General features: G+C 39.4%; 3 protein-coding genes across 7 annotated transcripts in view; 2 read left to right on the top strand and 1 right to left on the bottom strand.

Annotated features, from left to right (window-relative positions):
* The window catches only part of UBR7 (ubiquitin protein ligase E3 component n-recognin 7), a 442,484-nt gene that overhangs the window by 204,447 nt on the left and 217,423 nt on the right, over nt 1–20,614 (top strand). The window lies entirely within an intron of this gene.
* LYSET (lysosomal enzyme trafficking factor) overlaps nt 1–20,614 on the top strand; it is a 389,296-nt gene that overhangs the window by 204,441 nt on the left and 164,241 nt on the right. The window lies entirely within an intron of this gene.
* ITPK1 (inositol-tetrakisphosphate 1-kinase) overlaps nt 1–20,614 on the bottom strand; it is a 394,723-nt gene that overhangs the window by 315,000 nt on the left and 59,109 nt on the right. For all 5 annotated transcript variants that reach the window (XM_069086036.1, XM_069086031.1, XM_069086033.1 and 2 more), the window contains exon 3: nt 3,713–3,737. In XM_069086036.1, coding sequence (XP_068942137.1) covers nt 3,713–3,737 — 25 coding nt within the window. The remainder of the gene's footprint in view (nt 1–3,712; nt 3,738–20,614) is intronic.

Below are 20,614 nucleotides of genomic sequence, written 5' to 3'. Positions count from 1 at the left end.
TGCCAATATCTATTCCAAGGTAAACTCCCTCTAACAGTTCAGAGCCAAAAGCCATGTCTTCTCTGTGGTACATTTGGAAAAGAACAACAGACTTCGAATATAAGTCAGTCTTCTTTGGAGCTCAGTTTCACATGCTTTAAGCACTTGAACCCTACAAAAATCAAACCCTACCCATCTATTTTACCCTTTTATTTTTCAGTTGAAGAAACTGTAGCCCAGACAGGGCAAGTGTCCTGGCCTAGGCCAAATAGAATTCAGAGGAGGCTCCAGGTATCCTAAGGGCTCAGGGCTCCTTTTAGTACATTATATGCTCACAGCTTACAATCAGTCCCGCCTTAAAGACAAAAGGAAAGCAGGAAAAAAACTGGGAGGGGCATATGATGAATACAGAGAAGTGTGGAAAGATTTACACAATCTGCTATAGAGTGAAGAAAGCAGAATAAAAACAATAGGCACAATTATTATAAGAGAAAAGAACCACAAAACAATGAAAAGTTAATGATAAAAAATTAGAAAAAACAAGCATAGGCCCAAAGGAGGGGTTTGGGAAATCACCCCATTCCTGTTCCTTTGTAGGTGTGGGAGATCCACAAGTGTGGCACATTGGATATATTTTCAGACTTTTTTTGATGTAATAATTGATGTTGCTCACTTTTTTCCTTATTTTTCTTTTTTAAAAAATACTGTTACATATAGAATGGCTCTCTGGAAGAAGGGAAGGGAAAGAAAAAGATATGAGAAAAACTTTAGGCAATAATGAAACAAAAGATAAATAAAAATTTATTTAAAAAAAGAAATTCTGGTGACATTAAAAAAGATATCAACAAAAATTTACTTAAAAAAAAAATGAGGGCCAGAATAATCTATGTACTGGATTGTCAATCCCTGAATAATAAAGATTAATAGTGCCTCAAGGCAAATACCCCTTCACATACACACACACACTCTCTCTCTCTCACTCACTCACTCATATACCAACATAAATTCATAGGATTTACTGTAAAGTAATTCACTGCACTCGGCACCAAAAAACAAAATCAGCATGTTTATTTGGCTGATTTTAATCAGTGTTTCTTTTTTATTCACTGAATTTTTATTTCCACAACAGACTTCTTCATGTCTGTTTTTAAAAAGACTGCCAACATAGTAAAAGTCTCCTCATTGGTCTTATTTCTGTTGGTATAGTAAGGGCAGGATTGGCAGCCCTTTTGCTACCAGGCCTGACCAAGAAAAAGAAACAGCAAACCTTTTCTTCTGGGACTGAGCTCAGGACCTTCCTTCCAGCTCTGCACCTAGGATCTCAGGAGTACAACCTGAAGGATTCCATTCAATTGCCAGTTTCTGCACTGTCATCAGAGCTTCAAGCCTCACCATATTTACAATGGGGGAGTAAGGGAATAACCTGAAGCTGGTGAGTTGCTATTATAGTTTAAGATGTTGTATAAACAATAACTTGGACATGGAATTATATAAAGGGGAAGGCTAAAGGAGATACAAATCCTGGGCATATCCAGGAGGTGTTAGTTTCAAATGGTATGTAAACAAGAATGTGGAAATGTGGGTCTATGTATTCTTCTCTTTCAAATGGCTTATTAATTGATGAGAACAGAAGTTGGACCTGCTTTGAGCAGTTCACAATAGAATTTGCTCCTGGAGATTGCACTGGATCAGCTGCTCACCATAAGGAAATAATACCTCTTTTTCAAGGTAAACTTCTACCAATTCAGGGCCAAATCATCCTCTGTTCAACACTTAGAGCATTATATAACCAGTCCCCAACTTATCTTTTAAGACTTATTATAAATCACACACTCTTATGTGTCATTGATGGACACTATATGAAAATCAGCACTGAAAGGGTGTGGACAAACCAACACTGCCTTGTTTAGGGACACCAGGATGGAAGTCAATTCACTGTTTTAGAAACTTCACCCATTCCTACCTTCAGTTACTTAAATTTTTATATGTTATACAGGTATTTCTGAAACCCTCCCCCTTAAAACAAAGATTCTGATCTAGTCTTGCCAAGATAAGAATGGCTGTTACCAACATATCCTCCTTCCTACCTCCAGGTCTTCCTTCCTCCCCCCACCATGGTTGATGGTAGCTCTGTAAGGAATACACAAGTCAAATGACGAAAAAATAATAGTACATCAGTATAAAATTATTGATCAATCCATAAACATTCATTAAGCGACTATTATGTGTCAGGCACTGTGTGCTAAGTTCTAAGAGTGCGGAAAGCAGCAAAAGACAATCCCTGCTCTCAAGGAGCTTACAAACCAATGGAGGAGACAACATACAAAAAAATACATACAAATTACATACAAACAGCCAGGAGGTCAGTGTAACTTGATCAAAAAATATGCTAGGAAATAAGATGCAAGAAGAATGAGAAGGTAGAAGGGAGTCTAGGTTATGAAGGCCTTTGAACATCAAGCAAAGGATTTTGTACTTGATCCTGGAGGTGATAGGGATCTACTTATAATTCAATATGATGAATATAAAAAAGAAGCCTAAGAAGCAGCTATATAAAATTATAGGGAGCAAAAAATAGAGCCAGAAAAAGAGTACACACTATATAAAAGATGGGAATAAATGCATATGGGATGATGGGGTGTTAGGAGCAGTAGATAAAGAGGCCATAGAGTTGTTGATCATTTTGTGTGTTTAAATATAAAGCTCTCCAAAATGTTTAACTAGTTTTGTTGTTTCAAGTAAATAATAAATATTATCAAGGATCCAACCCTGGGCCTTAGACCTTACTAGCCTCCAGGGTCCTAAGGAAGCAGTTCTTCCTCCTGGACACATCCAGGGACTCAACTTTGGTCCCAAGACTCATAGCTTTAGCACTTTTCCTAGATCTCTGGATCACAACCAGAGGCATTAAGCCTCCTGGGCCTCTCTCATCCCTGGGGTGAACTGGATCCTAGAGAGCAGAGATTTGCCACACCTGAACTATAAATAATCACACTGCTTCTGCTGCCACTACTTTCCTTTCTTTACTCTCCCTTCTACCTCCCTATTAACAATATGCCAGACTACAAGAGTATGTTCTTTGGTTTTAATAGCAAGAGAAGAAAGAATTTCAAAATAATATACCAAAAATAAAGTCATTGACAATGCATGTAAAAGAAATCACATGTTCTCTGACCAAATGATCCTAGCTATTCTATTAAAGTGTCTCCTGGGCTTGAATCGGCCATCTCTATTCTTCCAGTTTATCCCATCCCTTCTTTGCCTCACAAATAAATGATCATTTCCCTCCCAAAACTGAATGTAGGAACCACCAACCCCAAATTTCTCTGGACCAAGATCATCCCTAAACCAGGTTCACTCTCAAGCAAACAGGAAACCTACTGATAGCATGTCAAGAGCACTGGAGGCAAAGAAGCCAAAGCCTTAGAATACTTTCTTAACCAGAAGGATGCTCTTAGAATACCTTCTTAAGCAGAAGGATGCTGCAGTTCTTTCCCATGCCCAATAAAAGCAGCCTTTCTTGTCTCTCTAAAGCTAGTGCCAAGTTTAAGAGGTTCATCACGGGAACTGGGAAGTATGGGGATGTACTTTGGGAGAAGAAAAGACATAGGAAGGTGTCCCCCAAAAGACATTCAGTTAATCATTTTCCAGGATGAAGAGGAAACAAGTTAGACTTAGGAGGTTCAGGAGGCTGATTTTCTAAGAGATCAGTCACAGGACAACCTTTACTCACCTGTACAACTTCTATGCCTCTTTTCCTGTAAAGAAAGAAAAAAAGAGCTGTTACTTTGACAAATAAGGAAGCAGTCTCTCAAGAAAATTAGTCACACCTAGGAGCATGACAATTTTCCCATGACTCAACCAAAGGGCATTAAACAAACAGAGGAAAGGATCTTCCACTGAAGCCAAGCAAGCACCAAGGAGAACCAGGAGACCAAGACGCACCACCACCCAAAAAAACACCCCACTTGCTATTTTACTGCTTTTAAAAATATTGCTTCACAGCAACTGTGAGATAGGTAGCCCCAAGCAGCAGCATCTTCATTTTAGGGATAATCAAAGGCAATGCTCAAATTGGTCAATTAGCTTGGGCAAGGTCATCCAGGGGTTAAGAAGTAAAGTTGGGGCTGAAACTAAGCCTCCAATTCCAAGTCCAGGGCTCTCTACACTACAGCATATCAAACAAAAACAGTCACCATTTTGATTTCATTTCTTAAAGAAGTAAAAGGAACCCCAATAATCATCAAGTCCAACCCACATCTGGGAAAGAATAGCCACTTTAACACAAGAATATGCTCTTGTGTTTATGCTGTCATATGTTTTAAGAAAGCTAGACTAAATGGAGAGAGTTTAGGGTAAGCCCATATATGCCTTTTCCATATTTATCCAGGTCATCCCTTGGAAGAAATGCAGGGACAGAAAGTTCAATTCTGCTCTGTGTGCCCATACACCTCATCCACTGACATTTTAAAGGAAAACAAGAAGATAAACTTGAACTGTTAAATGATTTGTACTTTTCCTCAAGCTTAGGTATACATGAGGATGATGAGGGGTTAGGGGGTGGTAGTATAACCACTACTCAGGTTAATGGGGGGAGGGGGCTCACTTATACTAAAATCTCCCTCATGATTACCTCTGTTGCTTCTACTTATGTTGTTAGCCTCTTTACCTGGAATGCCCTTCCCCATCTGTCTATCCAGATTCTCCAGATCCTTCAATACCTACTCTAGCTTGCAGAATTTCTGATGACAGGGACTTATAAGCCTGGGTCCATGATAAGGAATCCCTAAACTGCAGGGGGGGGGGGGCAGGGCGGGGAGAGAGAGAGAGAGAGAGAGAGGAGAACTACATTCTGCTTTCACTCAATTCTAACTGCAATTTATATTTTCTTCATTTATCAATTTTTAATTATTATGAGAATGTTCACAGGCTTCACCAGACTGCCAAATGCCAAATGACACCAAAGGGGGTGGGGGGAGGCCTAAAACCCCTGTTCTAAAACAGTTATCATTCATACCACACAAATAAGTACCTCAGAACATACCCACACAGAGACTCATGTAATTTCCTGTTCCTCAAATAGTTCTTCTTGGACAGGGATAAAGTCTTAAACTTCTAGATAATACCTAGCATGTATAAACAGTTAAATGTATGACCATCCTAAAGAGAGTAAAGCTAACCATCTTCAAAACATGTCAAACACATGCTTTACCTGGGGGTCTACGGCCATGTTGTTATGACCAAACAAAGCTAACTAGAATAAAAGGTATGTAAAGGAATGAAATCCTGTCTTGAAAATGTCCCATGACCAAGCAAGCCTTGTGACTGCTTTGAAGTTTACTAGTGACATATAACCCAACCTGACCACATTCAACACTGATTCTGACAGGAAAATATGTTAACAGATGCTCTAAGGAGCCAACCCCACCCCTTGCTGGGGGTTTCTGTACACAACAGGATGATAATTGCTTTCACAGCTTTTATGACTCTTTTGAGACCCAACACAAGCCATAAACACCTACAAACTCATTCATTCCTGCCAAGCCAGTGTTGGAATCTGGAAAGGCTTTCATTCCTTCTCTAGTGGACTTAAAAAGAAATCTCAGCATATCTACCAAACTAAATCACCTGGATACAGTTTCTGATACTTGGGCAGATCCAAAAACCTCATCAGTGTAAGTCCCTCTACCACTACAGATCTAATTACTTTAAAGCCCTGTCAGCAAGCACAACATTTCAATCATGTTCCCATCTTCTTCATACAAGATGTCTAGAGGTTACAGGCTGGCAGAATTGGACTCATCATAAGGAAAAGAACTTTCTGACAATAAGAGCTATTCAGCAATGCAACAAGTTAGTTTCATTACACAGCAAGCTCATTGTCAATAGAAATACTAAAGCTGGGACTAAATAATCATTAGCCAGAGATGCTACAGAAAAGAGGAACAAACTCAAAGAGCATATAAAATAGCACGTATTATAAGTGCCTACTATATTCCAGGCACTGTACACTGGGGATACTAACACAACGAATGAAACACTCTCTACTCACATGGAACATACATTCTAACATTCTTGTTAGAGCTTGAAGTGATTTTATTATTAAACATTTCCCAAACATCTACAGAACACTGTGCTAGAAGATGGAGAACATAATATGTTTAGATAGAACACATACCTTGACCTCAAGGAGCTTAAGCTATTAGTGATCTCTTCTCAAATTATCTTGCAATTACTGAATTGTGTAAATATTGTACTCCCTTCAGTACAATGTAACCTCCTTGAAGGAATGGACTGTTACATTTCAGTTTTTTATTTGCACATTTGGTAGGGACTTAATAATTGTTTGAATTTCATTCATTTTAATTAGTCTAGTAAGGGATAAGATATGTGCATATGTAGCTATAAATAGAAAATATTACATGATAATTGTGTGAAAGGTGCAAAACAGACTAATGAGAAATCTAAAGGGAAATGCTACTCCTAACAGAGGGAAGTCTAGGGCTAGAAATACTAGCTATAGAAATAAGAAAAGGAAACTGAAGAAATAAGCATAGACAAAGAATAAACAAAAATTATTGGGTTTTATAGCTGATATGATGATGTACATGAAGAAACTTCAAGAGTCAGCTAAAAATTAATTTAAAAAATAACTTCAGCAAAGTTTCAGTTTAAAAAATAAATCCACATAAATCATCATCATAGCTTTAGGTTACCAACAAAACCCAGCCAGAAGAACTAGAATCCATCCAAAATAACTACAGAAGCTAAAAAATATTTCAGAATGTATCTAAAAGATTCAACCAGGAACTACATGAATCCAACTATTTTTTTCTTTTTTCCAGAAATAAAGTCCCAAATAATTGGTGAAATCTATTAATTACTCTAGGAAAGGCTAAGTCAAGCTAATAAAAGTGACAATGCTACTCCAAATCAATTTACTTATTCAGTGCCTTTCCAAGCTACCAAAATTTATCTGAAGGAAAAGTAAAAAATCTCATGGGAAATGGTGGGGAAAAGTGGGAAGAAAGGCAGCTAGTCATACCAGATATTAAACTCTATTACAAAACATCATACCTAATTAGGTACACAACTTACAGAAACAAAAAAAACATAGCAGACTATGGTATTTGAGAAATCCAAAGACCTCAGAAAGACCTCAGTAAGAGCTAATTATTTGAAAAATCTCTAGGAAAAATAGAAGTCTAGCAGCAATTAATTAGGTTACAGACCAGCATCTCACAACATATACCAAGATAAACTCCAAATGGATACATGACTTAAATGATAAAATATAAACAAATTAGAGGACCACGACAGAAATTATTCCTATGCAAATGACTTCCATAATATTCAACCCTAGTCTCTTTTCTTACCCCAAACCCACATTACAATGTTGAAATTACTGAACTTACCAAACATTTCAAACCTGAATGTCTTCATATTTCCCACATCTAAAACAATGCCTGACAGGCAGATTGACTCTAGAAGACAGATAAGTAGAAGATAGGGATATATGGGAAAGACAGTCCTCTGGGAATAGGGAAAAGCACAAGCAAGGCTAGAACCAGTTTAACTACAGCAAAGAGGACAAGATGAAATAAAGATGGAAAGGTAATGTAGCAAAGGAATACATAACCTAAATATAAAGTCACATCATAAATAAATCAGAGGAACATGGAAAGAAGTAACTTTCATTAAGCATAAACAGAGAAAGAGTACATGATCAAACAAGAGACAAAGAAGCTAACAGAGATACAATGGATAGTTTTTAATACATAAGATTTAAAAGTTTCTATACAAAACTAACACAGTTAAAGTGATGAGAAAAGGTTAACCAGAAAAATAATTTTACAGCAAGTTTCTCTGATCAAGGTCTCATATCCAAGATAAAATTAAAATTCATATGAATAAAAGCCCTTTCCCAATAGATCAGTGGTCAAAACATAAGAGCAAACAGTTTTGTAAAGACATTCAAGCTATAAATAATCATATTAAAACGCTACATATCACAAATAATTAGACAAATTAAAATGAAGGCAAGTCTGGGATTCTGTCTCACACCCATTAAACTAGCAAAGATGACCACCCTCCTCCCCCCCTACAAAGGAAAAATAGCTGCTAGAGGAGCTGTGGAAAAATGGAACATTTATGCACACTGAAAAAAGAAAGCATCATTGAAAACTCTTTTTTTTAAGATACATTAAGACACATTTAAGACACATTAGATACAGAAGGAAGGTCAGATGGAAACATTGATAAGTAGGGACAGGTTTCAAAGCTATAAGTTGTATTTATTGTATATTTAAAAGAAAACACAAGCTGTATATAGTAGGTTCACAGTTTTGTATACAATTTTATTTTCTGTTTGACTTTCTTTATGGAAATTATTCTATTTGGTGCTTCAGTTCAAATAAATTTTTAAAATAACGAGTAGTACTAAATTGTAGAATGTCCTTGAACTTAAACTTTAGTCATTTGGCAAAGTATGGTATGCTTGTTTTTTCTAGCAAAGTGCTTTGCTTTACCCATCTAAAAAGATTAACCTGGCAGTGTTATGAAATTGGATGAATGATGATATCACTGCACTAATCAGTGATAACAGAAGGAAGATCAACTTTAAAGAGAAAAAAAAGTTCAGTTTCAATGTGCTGAGCTTGAGAAAACAAATGCACATCCAGGCAGAGATGCAAGTCATGAATGGAAACATAAATGAATGGCTGGGGGCGTGTAATGTAATGCCAAGGAAAGGCAACTTCCCAGGTTCAAAATACCAGCATAGGTGCTCTCTATTTTATTCAGTAACAAACCCAGAACAGAGAAGATCAAAACATGACATCATTCAAAATACAGCATTTACTAAGTGTGATTAAATAATCTCCAAGGCCTACCCCACCCCAGGACTTTCCAATCATTCAATCAATTACAAAGTCTCTGTTCCAAATACTTCTCCACCCCTAGGCTATACCTTAATTAAGTCCACCACAAAGCCCCTCTTCTCAAATGGATATTAGTTTCCAAACATAAGTAAAATACATTCATTTGCTCAACCATAGAACACAAAAAGGTCAAAAGTTCCCCACCCCTGGATCACAATTGAATCTACCCCAGAGTTACATCAAGTTTAAACACAGCACTTAATACCCAAATGGAGGTCTTTTCTTCATCTTGATGAGGCAAGTTCTCAGCAATCTTAGTTCCTGGAGAGACAAGGCTTAGCAAGGCCATAAGATACATTGCCAGTCCCTTCATGAATTTATCCTCTCTCTGTAGAACAGCCCTAGAACCCCTGAACACATTAGCAAAGCCCTCTCCCAGGATTTCTGTAAACATACAACAAGAAAATCCTTCTTCAGGGCTTCTGAACCAACAGAAAGGCTCCCAGACCCCTGCAACAACAGTACTGTCCCTCACCAGTGGACAGTATTCATTCTGTCTGCAGGACAGTCTCCAGACCCCTGCAACAACAGTACTGTCCCTCACCAGTGGACAGTATTCACTCTCTGTCTGCAGGACAGTCTCAGGCCTTCTTAACCAAATGCCAGGTTCCAGGACTTCTTCAACAGGACAGTCTTTCACCAGTGGACAAATCTGGCAAAATAACATCAAAACAGACAGACAAAGTACCAGCAAAACAGCCATGTTTCCTCAGTCCTTGGCAGCTCAGGGGGCAGGTCTCAAAAGTCCAGGGCAATTCAAAGCGGCCACCAGCAATCTCTTAGTCTCTCTCTCTCCACGAGGTGCTGCTTCCAAAAAGAACTTCAGCCTCTCTCTTGTGTCTCCAAATCTACATCACCAGCTCCTCCCACTTCAGGACTTTCTTTTCACATCAACAAGCCCATCCCACAGGTGGGATTAACAAACTCTGGGTTTTAATACAATCAATTTGAAAACCAAGCCAATACAGGGGAATCTTTAATTGCCATTACTATCACAGGGCGGAGCCAAGATGGGGGAGTAGAAGCACGACCTTCCCACGGCTCCGGCTTCCACCCTCCCCAATCCATGTAAAAAGGGGACTCTAAACAAACTTAGGAGCTGCAGAACCCACAAAATGACACAGAGAAGCTAACCTCCCGCTGAGGAAAGCCCGGCAGGCCGGCAGGAATCGGCCAGCGCAATGCTCTGGGAGCCAAGCCCAGCACCACGCTGAGGCTTTAGCCCCAGGGCGGGCCTGACCAGCCTCCAGCCAGAGGGACTCCAGATCAGCAGCAGCTGTGGCCATTTCCAGATTTATCAATACATAGATGCGAAGGACAAGGTGAGAGGCCAGTGCAGTCTGGACTTTGGGACCCAGGAAGTGGGAGTGCGTGGCTTTTACCCCCCCCCCCCAGCGAGAAACCGCTGAGATGCTGCCAGCACTACGTGGCGGCTTCAGCTCCTGGCCTGCAGAGTGTAGGGGGACCAAGCAGCAGTCTGAGGGGTCATCGCTCTTGCTTTAACCTGCTTGGATCTGGATTGCAGTCTAGGGTGGAGGTCCTGGGGTGTGTGTCCAGCTTGCCAGAGCATGTGGAGACCTCAGAGAGGGCACCCATCTAATACCTCCGGCAGCTGAGAAAACCCCAGCGTTTGGGACGAAAACTCCCCTGTCTGGTGGCTGAGTCCTACTGTGGCAAAAAGCCCAAAAGTCAAATCATTGAGTGGCAAAATGAGCAGGCAAAGGAAACAAAGCAGACAGAAGATTCCAACATTACACTCCTATTTTGGGGATAAGAAGGAGCAAGGCATGGAACAGGAGGAAATCAGTGAAGTCAGAACTCCTGCACGAAAAGCTTCAAAGGAAAATACAAGCTGGTTACAGACCATAGAAGACCTTAAGAAGCAGATAAGAGAAGTGGAGGAAAAATTGGGAAGAGAAATGAGAACAATGCAAGAAAATTATGAAATGAGAGTCAACAGCCTGACTGAAGAAAATAATACCTTAAAAAAGACTGACTCAAATGGCAAAGGAGGCTCAAAAAGGCAATGAGGAGAAGAACGCCTTAAAAAGTCGAATTTGTCAGATGGAAAAAGAATCTCAAAAGCTCACTGAGGAGAATCATTGCTTCAGAATTAGATTGGAGCAAATGGAAGCTAATGACTTTATGAGAAATCAAGATGCGGTCAAACAGATACAAACAAATAAAAGAATAGAAGGCAATGTGAAATACCTCATGGGAAAAACCACTGACCTGGAAAATAGATCCAGGAGAGATAATTTTAAAATTATTGGACTGCCTGAGAGCCATGACCAAAGTAAGAGCCTGGAAAGCATCCTCCAGGAAGTCCTCAAAGAAAACTGCCCTGATGTTTTGAACGAGAAGGCAAAATAGAGATTGAAAGAATCCACCGATCACCTCCTGAAAAAGATCCCAAAAAGAAAACTCCTAGGAATATTATAGCAAGGTTCCGGAATTCCCAGATTAAGCAGAGAATATTACAAGCAGCCAGGAAGAAACAATTTGAATATTGTGGAAACACAATCAGGATAACCCAGGATCTGGCAGCTTCTACACTGAGGGATCGAAGGGCCTGGAATGTGATATTCCGGAGGTCAAGGGAGCTGGGATTAAAACCAAGAGTCACCTACCCAGCAAAACTGAGTATCATGTTTCAGGGGAAAATATGGTCATTCAGTGGAATAGAGGACTTTCAAGCATTCTTGCTGAAAAAACCAGAGTTGAATAGAAAATTTGACATTTAGATACAAGAAGCAAGAGAAGCATGAGAAGGTAAACAGCCAAGAGAAATTATAAGGAACTTATCAAAGTTGAACTATTTTTTTGTTTGAAGTAATCGGGGTTGAGTGGCTTGTTCGGGGTTGCATGGCCAGCTGTTGTTTCTGGGTGTGGTGCTGGGTCTCTGGGCCCAGATTTGATCCGGGTCGTCCCGGCACTGGAGCCGGTGCTCTTGCTCACTGAGCCACCTGGCCAAAGTTGAACTATTAACATTCCTACATGGAAAAACAATAATTGTAACCTATGAAACTTTTCTCAGTAGTTGAAGGGATTAGAAATATATATGTCTTTATATGAGGGTATGCGGGCATATGAATACATATGTGAATGTGTGTATATATATGTTTACAGGTATACATAGATAGAGGGCACGGGACCAATTTAACAGGAAGGGATGATACTTAAAAGGTGAAATTAAGAGGTGAGAGGAATATAATGGGAGGAGATGGGGAGAGACAGAGTGGGGCAAACTATCTCATACAGAAGAGGCAAGGGAAAATGGTTACAATGGAGGGGAAGAATAGGAAGGCAAAAGGGAATAGGTCAACCTTATTCCTATTGAATCTGGCTTGAGAAGGGAGGGAAATACACACTAAATAGGGGATCTCACCCTCCAGGAGAATAGGGGGGGAAGGGGATGTGAGGGGGGATGATGGAAGGGAGGGCAGGCTGGGGGGGAGGGAAGTTGGAAGCACCCACTTTTGAAAAGGGACAGGATCAAAGTAGAGAATAGAACAAGTGGGAGGTGGGATAGGAGGGAGGGAAAAATAGTCAGTCTTTTACAATACATCTACTATGTTATTGTTTTGCATTAGCCACACATGTACAACCTACACTGAACTGCTTGTCCCCCCAGTGGGGGTGGGTGGCAGGGGGGGGGAAGGGAATGAATCTGGAACTGAAAGTTTTAAAATCAAATATTCAAATATAAAAAAAACAAATAAATATTTATACAATTAAAAAAAAATAAATGAATGGCTGAATGAAAGAAGCATTCATTATGCCAGTATTTACCATTCCCCTTTGCAATACATTCTTCTATATTCCATATCAACTTCCCTAGCATGTATGGTGAGAAATATTCCTAGATTTTGAGTTATTTAAAGATCTAAAAATCTATGATATATGTTAATCTTTACTTAATCTTTACTTTGTCCAGAAATATGCTTTCATTAATGCAGGGTGCTCCAGGTAAGGAAATTTTTTCAAGTAATGCAGATTAGTGGCTTTTTATGTAAACTACAGGCCAAAGGATTTGCCCAAATCACAAGATTAGTATGTGTCACAAGTGGGATTGAACTCAGCTTTTCTCAATTCAGAGATTTGCTCTCTCTATTCACTATAGGACAATCCCTTTCCCTGAAATTAAGAGATAAAAATACAAATTAACCAGAAGTAGAAATACCTTAGTATTCCCTTATGTAGTTCAGTTTCCATGGAAAATATGAGCTTTCAATTCATTACAAAATTTTTTATTTACAATGAATTATTAAGGAACCCACCTATTACATAATTCACCGACTTTTCATCACTACAGCCCTCTGGGTTCTGAGACCAAAGGTGCTATAAGTAGGTCACACACACCTTACCAAAGCCAGTGCCAATTAAAGTAATCTACAAATAAGATTTTTCAGAAGCTATTTGGTGAAGAATTACAGGCTCACAGACTTGAAGAACTGAAGATTAGAACATAGCAACTGACAAATGATATAAATAGGCAATTTTCAGAGGAAGAAATACACACTATCTACAGCTGCATGAAAAGATTCTCTAAGTCACTAACAATGAAAGAAATGCAAATTAAAACTCTGAAGAAACCACCTCATAACCACCAAATCAGCAAAATTTACGAAAAGGAAATATGACAAACGTTAGAAGGGCTATGGCTATGGGAAAACAGGTACTTCATGTATACTGTTGGTGGAGCTGAGAACTTGGTCCAGCAAAAGCTAGAAAGCAAAGCAAGGCAACAAGAGGTTAAGTGCTCACTACGTAGTAGACATAGAGCTAACCATTGTCCCCAAGGATTTTACATTTCAAAAGGGGAAGAGAGCACATGAAAGAGGGAGGTACATAACCATAAAAGAAGGGGCAAGGTGGTAAAATCCACAGTTCAACAACTGGGAAGGAATAAAGCTTGGCTAGCCTTGGCCTGCCCTGAAAATATAAGTCCCAGATGAAATTCACCCATGGAAGAATGGACTGTATAGAAGAGGATCGTAACTATAAATTAGTCAGTCAATAAATTCTGATTAAGTGTCTACTATGTGCCAGGTACTATACTAAGTGGTTTAGTGAATAGAGTCGGAACCTTTAAGTCAGTCAGTGGATGGATAAATCCTTATTAAGCATCTACTAAAAACAATGAGGTCAGAAGCCAGACTATAAGGGGTTAAGAAGTCAGTGAGAGGAGAGACAACAGAAGCACTTATGTAGACAGTCTTTTTAAGGGATTTTTGGCCACAAAGGTCAGAAGAGATATAAGATGATAGTAGGGGAGGAAAGACCAAATAAAGGGTTTTTATGGATGGAGGAGACAAAAGCATATTTATAGCAGAAGGAGACAGGGAGAGATTATAGATAAGTGATAGAAGAGGCAACCAGGTTTGAGGAAGAGGATTGTTTATGCAGGTGAAGAGCGGGTCTTGGCCAGAGGTAAAGGAAATAGTGGTAGAAGGCATCTGAATGAAAGAAGATTGGGAAGAGAAGAAAAGATATAGTTCCCAGCAAATGGCTTCTATTTTTTCTGTAAAAAAAATAGCTGGGAGGGGGAGCCATGGGAGATTTGAGTCAAGAAGAAAAAGTTTGGAAGTATTGCTTTGAAGAATGGGATAGTGAGCTGATAAGGCAAGTGTAGAAGTATTGCCTAGCACCAGTGAAGGCTCAGTTGAGGTTGAATAACATAAATCTATAGTAAACCCAATTAGAATGGTTGCATGTTTTCTCCACCTACTTTCAGCAGTAGGTGTGTGGAAGTAAAGGTTGTCAGATGGTGGGAGTCATCCAAGACTGAGGTGGGATAGGGCACAATCGAGATATGATAAAGTCAGAGACTCAAGAGAAGAGTAGACTTGACCATGTTCACCAAGGAGTCATGAAATTGTAAAGAGGAGAGAATGGCTAGTACAGAGGGATAGAACTGAAGGATCAAAGGATTGGAGGTCACAAATAGGGTTTGGTAAAGGGAAAGCAGAGGGAGAGATGTTAAACCAATATATTATGGTAGGATAAGGAAATTTCAGGATTGTTGAACATGGAGGTTTTGGTATTAGAAGACAGAGGGAGAAGTAGAAAGACAACAGACTGTTATCAGATAAGGGAATTTTAGAGTCCATGAACACGGAGATGGTATATTTGAGGAACAACACAAGATGAAAGGTATGCCCATCTTTGTGGGGATAAGGTGAGGTGAGGTGAGGTAAAGGAATAGGTCATGGAAAGTTAGCTAATTGAGAAACTGAACGGAGAGTCTGCCTATAGAAAAGAGATATATACCACTTAGTCTACCTACTATAGGGCCACTGTGAGGGTCAAAAGATCACAATAATGAATATGAGTATACTAAGAAAAGTACAAAGTAAAAACAAAAAAATTCTGGATTTCACAGTAACATTTTGAGAAACCACTGTAGTAACAGAGTAAAATGAAAAACAAATCAATAAAAATAACAATTACCTGTTTGGTCCTTACTATGCACCAAAAGTTATACTAAGCACTTTACAATCATTATCTCATTTGACCACAACAACCCTGGGAATAGATGCCATTATTATATCTATTGCTCTTATCGTATTAGTCAACAAAGAATGTATTGGATGACTAACTTATGGCTACACCCAACATCCCCTTTGACTTCTCAAATCAAAACTCCCTTCCCTACCCACCATTCCCTTCTATTGTTGGGCCCTTTTTTTGCATAGGGTAAGTTCCTTGAGGATAGAACTGATCCTCCTTTGTACTTCTTATCCTCAGCACTTAACATAGTACATGGCATTTCCTCACTCCTTAATAAATACTTTTATGTTCATTCATTTTTCAAAAGGGATATGATCAGGCACTTAAAAAAAAAGAATTGCAAACTACCAATAACCATATGAAATGCTCCAAATCACTAGTAAGAGAAATGAAAACTAAAACAACTCCCAGATTTCACCCCACACTCAAGCTAAGATGACAAAAGATGAAAATGGTAAAGTTGGAGGAGTCACCATAGTAAAATACACACACTGATGGGAGCTGAGAATGTCTAGTTATTCTGTTAACAAAAAAGTCACTAAATTGTACATATTATTTAATCCATCAATACTATTACTGGGCACATACACAAATTTTATACGTAAAACAATGACTTATAACAGCACTTTTTGGAGGAGCGAAGAAATGGAAGAATTGGTAGTGTTCATGAATTGGAGAATCCCTAAGTAAAACGTAAATATTAATGTAATGGTGTAACAGCAAACTATCACTAGAACATTAACCTTAGCTAGGTGAGATTCACCACCCGAACCTGAGTATTTTTGACCAAAGAAATTTATAAAAACCAATGAAGGCATGGGGGAGGTTACAATCTGACTCCACAGAAGAATCACTCAGTACAATGAAATCACATAGCCTTCAAAGTATTCAAGGCTAACTTATGGAAGCCAACAAACTAGGGCCTCTCCCCAGGACGAAAAGAGAGGGGAACAGCACCAGTGACAACTGACTCATTCCAACAAGAGGAAGAACAGTCAAGGGTTCAACGAAAGCTGGCTGGAAATAATAGGGAGATTCTTCTGGGGCTCCCTTGACAAGGAGGGCCAGGAGAAGACACACAAGTTATTTTTAAGCAGCCTGGTTATTATTTAGACAGCCAAGAAACTTCCTTCTTACAGCTGGAAGAGGAGGGTGAGGATTTCTCAGAACAACACAGCTGCCGTGGGAACCCAATCCAGGCTTCATACTGAATAATTTTACGGTAGATGAAACACAGACTTGAAATGCAGCCTTGTACCAATGGAAGAAAAGAAGAAAGCCTGCACCTGCACCCAAAGGCTAAAAACTACTTAAGTGTTGGAAAATTAACAATTACTACAGTGGCAAACCAAGCATTCACCCAGTAATTTGTATAAAGCTTTGGTAACTGTCAGATTTTAAATACTAGTAATAATATATTTGTTCATCATCAAAAAGATATCTAAGTAATAGCTTATGTACAGAAAGGAGCAGAGATCTAGGGAAAGTTTCATGTTCCTAAAAGTATTGGAAGCAGAGAGGCTATTTCAATGCTATTTAGAAATGTACTACCACATCATACCAGTCAGATTGGCTAACATAACAAAACAGGAAAATAATAAATGTTGAAGAAGATGTGGGAAAGTTGAAACACTAATTCATTGTTGGTGGAGTTGTTAGCTGATTCAACCTTTCTGGAGAGCAATTAGGAACTACGCCCAAAGGACTATAAAAATATGCATAACCTTTGACCCAACAATACCACTTCTAGGACTATATTCCAAAGAAATCATGAAAATGGGAAAAGGACCCACATGTACAAAAATATTATAGCAGCTCTCTTTGTGGTGGCAAAGAATTGGAAACGGAGGAGATGTCCATCAATTGGGGAATGGTTGAAAAGTTATGGTATACAAATGTAATGGAATACTACTGTGCTGTAAGAAATGATGAACAAGGTGGACTTCAGAAAAACCAGGAAAGATCTATGAACTAGTGCTGACTGAAGTTAGCAGAACCAGAAAAATACTGTACACAGTAACAGCCAGTCTTCAATGACTGATTCTAATACACTTACATTTTAGAAAAAACAATACTGTAAGATAGGGAATGAAAATAATAATTAATATTATGAAACACTAGAGGTCTTTCCAGTAAGATCAGTAATAAAGCAAGTAGGTTCACAGATTTTATTCTTGGAAGGCCCTCTAGTGTTTGAGGATGTAAGTCTGAGGATGTTCATACAGAGAAAACAAAATTCCATTCAAAATAATTACAGACTATTTAAAATATCGGGGAATTCAGACACCAAAACAAAGGAAGTGTATTAATACAATTACAAAACACTTTCTAGAAATGTAGGTAGATAAATGATTGGAAAGATATGAATTACTCGTAGTTGAACTATGCCAATGAGTAAAATGGCAATAAAATCTAAATTACTTTACAGATTCAGTGCCATACCAATCAAGCCAAGCTAACAAGCAGTTAAACAACTACGTAAGGATTTATACAATTGGGGGGTGGAGCCAAGATGGCAGAGTAGAAGCATGACCTTCCCATGGCTCCGGCTTCCACCTTCCCCAATCCATGTAAAAAGGGGACTCTAAACAAACTTTGGAGCTGCAGAACCCACAAAATGACACAGAAAAGCTAACCTCCCACTGAGGACAGCCTGGCCGGCCAGCAGGAATCCAGCACAGCGATCTGGGAGCCAAGCCCAGGCCCACGCAGAGGCTTTAGCCCCAGGGCGGGCCTGACCAGCCAATGGCCAGAGGGACTCCAGAACAGCAGCAGCTGTGGCCATTTCCAGATTTATCAACACATAGATGCGAAGGACAAAGTGAGAGGTCAGTGCAGTCTGGACTTTGGGACCAGCAAGTGGGAGCGCGTGGCTTTTGCCCCTGGGGCGAGAAGCTGCTGAGACGCTGGCACAGCCAGCCAGTGCCATGTGGCAGAGCTTCAGCTCCTGGCCTGCAGAGTGTATGAGGGACCAAACACCAGTCTGAGGGGTAAATCGCTATTGCTTTAACATGCTTGGATCTGGATTGCATTCTAGGGTGGAGGTCCTGGAGTGTATGTGCAGCTTGACAGACTCTGTGGAGACCTCAGAAAAGGCACCCATCTAATACCTCCGGCAGCTGAGAAAACCCCAGCATTTGGGACGAAAGTCCCCTGTCTGGTGGCAGAGTCCTACACTGACAAAAAGCTCAGGGGCCAAGTGACTGAGGGGCAACATGACCAGGCAAATGAAACAAAGCAGACAGAAGATTCCAACATTAGACTCCTATTTTGGGGACAAAAAAGAGCAAAGCATGGAACAGGAGGAAAACAGTGAAGTCAGAACTCCTGCACCAAAAGCTTCAAAGGAAAATACAAGCTGGTTACAGGCCATAGAGGACCTTAAGAAGCAGATAAGAGAAGTGGAGGAAAAATTGGGAAGAGAAATGAGAACAATGCAAGAAAATAATGAAATGAGAGTCAACAGCCTGACTGAGGAAAATCACACCTTAAAAAACAGACTGACTCAAATGGCAAAGGAGGCTCAAAAAGGCAATGAGGAGAAGAATGCCTTAAAAAGCCAAATTTGCCAGATGGAAAAAGAATCTCAAAAGCTCAATGAGGAGAATCATGAATTCAGAATTAGACTGGAGCAAATGGAAGCTAATGACTTTATGAGAAATCAAGATGCTGTTAAACAGATCCAAACAAATGAAAGAATAGAAGGCAATGTGAAATATCTCATGGGAAAAACCACTGACCTGGAAAATAGATCCAAGAGAGATAATTTAAAAATTATTGGACTACCTGAAAGCCATGACCAAAGTAAGAACCTAGAAATCATCCTCCAGGAAGTTCTCAAAAAAAACTACCCTCATGTTTTAGTACCAGTGGGCAAAATAGAGGTTGAAAGAATCCACTGATCACCTGAAAAAGATCCCAAAAAGAAAACTCCTAGGAATATAATAGCCAGGTTCCAGAATCCCCAGATTAAGGAGAGAATATTACAAGCAGCCAAGAAGAAACAATTGTGAATATTGTGCAAACACAATCAGGATAACCCAGGATCTGGCAGCTTCTACACTGAGGGATTGAAGGGTGATATTCCAGAGGTTCAAGGGAGCTGGGATTAAAACCAAGAGTCACCTACCCAGCAAAACTGAGTATTATGTTTCAGGGGAAAACATGGTCACTCAGTGGAATAGAGGACTTTCAAGCATTCTTGCTGAAAAAACCAGAGTTGAATAGAAAATTTGACATTCAGATACAAGAAGCATGAGAAGGTAAACAGGGAAAAGAAATCATAAGCCACTTATCAAAGTTGAACTATTAACATTCCTACATGGAAAAACAATAATTGTAACTGATGAAACTTTTCTCAGTAGTTGAAGGGATTAGAAATATATATATATGTCTATATATGAGGGTATATGGGCATATGAATAAATATGTGAATGTGTGTATATGTGTTTACAGGTATACATAGATAGAGGGCACAGGACCAATTTAACAGGAAGGGATGATACTTAAAAGGTGAAATTAAGAGGTGAGAGTAATATAATGAGAGTAGATGGGGAGAGACAGATTGGGGTAAACTATCTCATACAGAAGAGGCAGGGGAAAATGGTTCCAATGAAGGGGAAGAATAGGAAGGCAAAAGGGAATGGGTCAACCTTACTCCCATTGAATCTGGCTTGAGGAGGGAGTGAAATACACCCTAAATAGGGTATCTCACCCTACAGGAGAATCGGGGGGGGGGAAGGGGATGAGAGCGGGGATGATGGAAGGAAGGGCAGGCTGGGGGGAGGGAAGTTGGAAGCACCCACTTTAGAAAAGGGATGGGATCAAAGTAGGGAACAGAACAAGTGGGAGGTGGGATAGGAGGGAGGGAAATATATTCAGTCTTTTACAATATATCTACTATGTTATTGTTTTGCATTAGCCACACATGTACAACCTATACTGAACTGCTTTTCTTCCCAGTAAGGGTGGGTGACAACGAAGGAAGGGAATGAATCTGGAATTGAAAGTTTTAAAATCAAATATTCAAATATATATGTATATATGTGTGTGTGTATATATATATTATTAATACCATCTTACATGTAATTGGGAAATAAGATATGCAGGCACTGAGGCATAGAGATCCACTGGAAAAGTCGAAAGGAGTATGGGAGAAAATATGGGAGAGAGCAGATTGGAGG

The sequence above is a fragment of the Petaurus breviceps genome, unplaced genomic scaffold (genome assembly GCF_028583685.1).
Source record: "Petaurus breviceps papuanus isolate PSGF00001 unplaced genomic scaffold, PetGlider_PUasm1.0 177, whole genome shotgun sequence".
NCBI classification, from domain to species: Eukaryota; Metazoa; Chordata; class Mammalia; order Diprotodontia; family Petauridae; genus Petaurus; species Petaurus breviceps.
This window is presented reverse-complemented; position numbering and strand designations above follow the sequence as displayed.